The sequence below is a fragment of the Haliotis cracherodii genome, unplaced genomic scaffold (genome assembly GCF_022045235.1).
Source record: "Haliotis cracherodii isolate W230 unplaced genomic scaffold, xgHalCrac1.p SCAF_7, whole genome shotgun sequence".
Lineage (NCBI taxonomy): Eukaryota > Metazoa > Mollusca > Gastropoda > Lepetellida > Haliotidae > Haliotis > Haliotis cracherodii.
This window is the reverse complement of record NW_027266330.1, coordinates 3,500,153-3,503,056: the sequence shown is the minus strand read 5'-3', so window position 1 is coordinate 3,503,056 and position 2,904 is coordinate 3,500,153. Positions and strand designations below refer to the sequence as shown.

General features: G+C 46.5%; 1 protein-coding gene across 1 annotated transcript; it reads left to right on the top strand.

Annotated features, from left to right (window-relative positions):
• Positions 1-1,275: 1,275 nt before the first annotated feature.
• On the top strand, positions 1,276-2,577 carry LOC139447950 (uncharacterized protein F54H12.2-like). The gene has a single exon (XM_071229452.1). The coding sequence runs from the start codon at positions 1,276-1,278 to the stop codon at positions 2,575-2,577; it is 1,302 nt and encodes a 433-aa protein (XP_071085553.1).
• Positions 2,578-2,904: the final 327 nt, after the last annotated feature.

Genomic DNA, 2,904 nt, shown 5'->3' with positions numbered 1-2,904 from the left:
CTCTCCCTCATCTCTCTCCTGCAGACGTCGATAAAACCAACGAAGTGAAAGTGTGGGATCACCTCTATCTGGAACCTCTGAGAAAAGTCAAACCCAACATCAAGAAATACTTATTTAAAGTGGGCGACCTGGTTCGCATCTCATACCTCAGGAAACCTTTCACCAAGGAACTCGATCTCAAGTGGACGGAAGAACTGTTTAAAGTGGCTCGACGTTACAAGAAGCAAACGTTCCCTCAGTACAAGCTGAAAGATTTCCACGACGAACCCTTGATAGGTAGCTTTTACGCGAACGAACTACAGAAGGTCGAGAAAGAGGGTGATGTGCTGTGGCAAGTCGACAAAATTCTGAAAAGAAAAAAGGTGAAAGGCAAGACCCATGTTCTAGTGCGTTGGCTAGGGTGGCCCAGTTCCTTTGATTCCTACGTAGAAGAGAGCGAACTGAAAGACCTCTGATGATGGAAAAGTACATTTTTCTCAAAAGCTCAGACTCCAAAACAACCTCCTTTCCAGAGAATTCACCCTATCATTTTCGAGTCAAATTAAATCAAAGGTTAGTCTTTGACGGATTCTGGGTGGTGTCTTTAGTCGAGCTCAATTTTGGAAAGCTGAATCCGAAAAAAATCCCCAGTGGTGACCCCTACGTGGACGTGTTATGTAACTTATGTGACAGCTCGTTGGTAGGGGAAACTCAACTGGCCTTATTGAGACGCATCGATCTGAGACAGGGGCCTACCTATACGTTTGGTAGTGAATTTACCATTCGTGTCAAATTAAAAGAAACCGACAATATTGAGCTGTATTTAAAGTCGGGGAGTACCTCTACACCGTCATTCTTAACGGAAGAGACCTACGCCACACTTCACTTAAGACGTTATCCTTTTGTGGAGTAAACATGGATGCTTCGCGCCCATTGTATTTCCCCGACTACGCCAAGTTTAAACATTACTTTGACAAACACGCGACAAGGTCATCCTCCAGACTGGTTAATGGGAAGATGCAAAGGATGGTGATTCCAGTTCATCGACAGGCAACACAACAACAAAAGGCAGATCCTCCAACTAAGGTCACTCTCCAAATGACATCCGAATCCCAAAGCGAAGTAGAGAGAGCAGAAGCACACGGCAAAAGAGAAAAGGCTTTAAAACGCAAGGCGGGGGCTAAGTGCGTCACAACCAAGAAGATACGTCGAACTGACAACATCAACGCACCTTCCAAGACGGCTAAAGTGCTCAAGTGTACCCCAGTGAAAGAAAACGACATCTTTAGTTAAATCATGGCCCTGTTGAACGACAAAAAATTCGAGGAACTGGTTCCCGAATCGTTAAATCTCTTCACTCTGCCTCCCTATCAAACCAGCGTTCAGAAACATTACTTCGTCAACGTGCGTCCTCTGAGCCAAATCAACGATTCCACACCTTTGGAATTTCACGTGTCCAATTCCGGAGGCGACTACGTCGATCTGAAGCGCACCCGTCTGCACCTCAATGTCAAAGTCACTCAAACGGACGGTACACCATTAGCAGAAGATGAAAACGTGGCCCCCGTGAACCTGTTTTTGCAGTCGCTCTTTTCTCAAGTCACGGTCTACCTGCAGAATCAGCTCGTGTCTTCCACCAACAACCATTACGCTTACAAAAGTATGATGAAGACCCTGTTGGAGTACAGAGCTGAGGCAAAGACCACTCAGTTGACAGCTCAGCTGTTCTACAAGGACGTAGCCGAACAAAACTCCGACCTGGAGAGCAGCGACGTCACTGGATCTATCAACGGCGGAATGTCATCGAGAGCCTCCTACATAGCGGACAGCAAAGTACTGACCATGTCGGGACCCATCTACGAAGATATCTTCGACATGAACCGGTACCTGCTGAACGAGGTGGACCTGACATTGAAGATGTACAGATCCAATCCTGAATTCTGCTTGATGAGCAGCGTGACCGAGCACGAATTCAAAGTTCAGATCTTGGATGCCTACCTGCAGGTGTGCAAAGTCAAAGTCAACCCCGCCCTGATCTTGGCTCACAACACGCTGTTCGAAAAGACGAACGCTCTCTACCCGTATACAAAAAATGAGGTCAAGGTCACCAGCATCCCCACCACGCAGCAGACTCACTGCATAGACAACGTCTCTAACCCCGTGGCCAACAGATACGTTGTCGGATTGGTGGACAGTTCGAGTCTAAATGGCAGCTATACAGGCAACCCGTTTAATTTTAAGTCGTCCATGCTTAAAAAGATGACGTTGTACATCGATGGGGTCAGTGTTCCGGGTCAACCCACCGAAGCAGATGATGTCGCCTGTTACGTTAACATGCTAGATGGCATGGGTCTGTGGAAGGAAAACAAGGGAAACGCTATCACCAGAAGTGAATTTCTCTTGGGGAATGCCTTGTTCGTCTTCGACATTGATAAAATGTGTGCAGATTCGGAGTACCTGAACCTGGTGAAATCTGGAAGTGTGAGGCTCGAACTTGAATTCAAATGGCCACTCACCACGACGCTGAGTTGCGTCGTCTTGACTCAGAGGAATTCCATCATCGAAATCGACCAGGCTCGCAACGTGTTTGTCAAGTAACTTTCAATTCATTCAAAAGAAAAAAGCAGAGACAATATGAAAGCCTCTCAGCTTTGGTGCGCCATACAGTGTGACCCGAGTTTACAATCTCATGTCATAGGTGTTTTTGCCAAAGATACTTTGCCCACTCTGACACCTGGCCAGCGTGCCAAAGGTGTGGGACTCATTGTCAACACAGAGACTAGCACAAGAGAAGGTCGTCACTGGATCGCCATGTATTTCAAAGGGAATAAAGCAGAAATGTTCGATTCTTTATCAGAACGACCCGTGGATAAAGTATTCGATCACTATTTGAAGTCTGAGAATAGCTCCTCTTACACTCGCAAT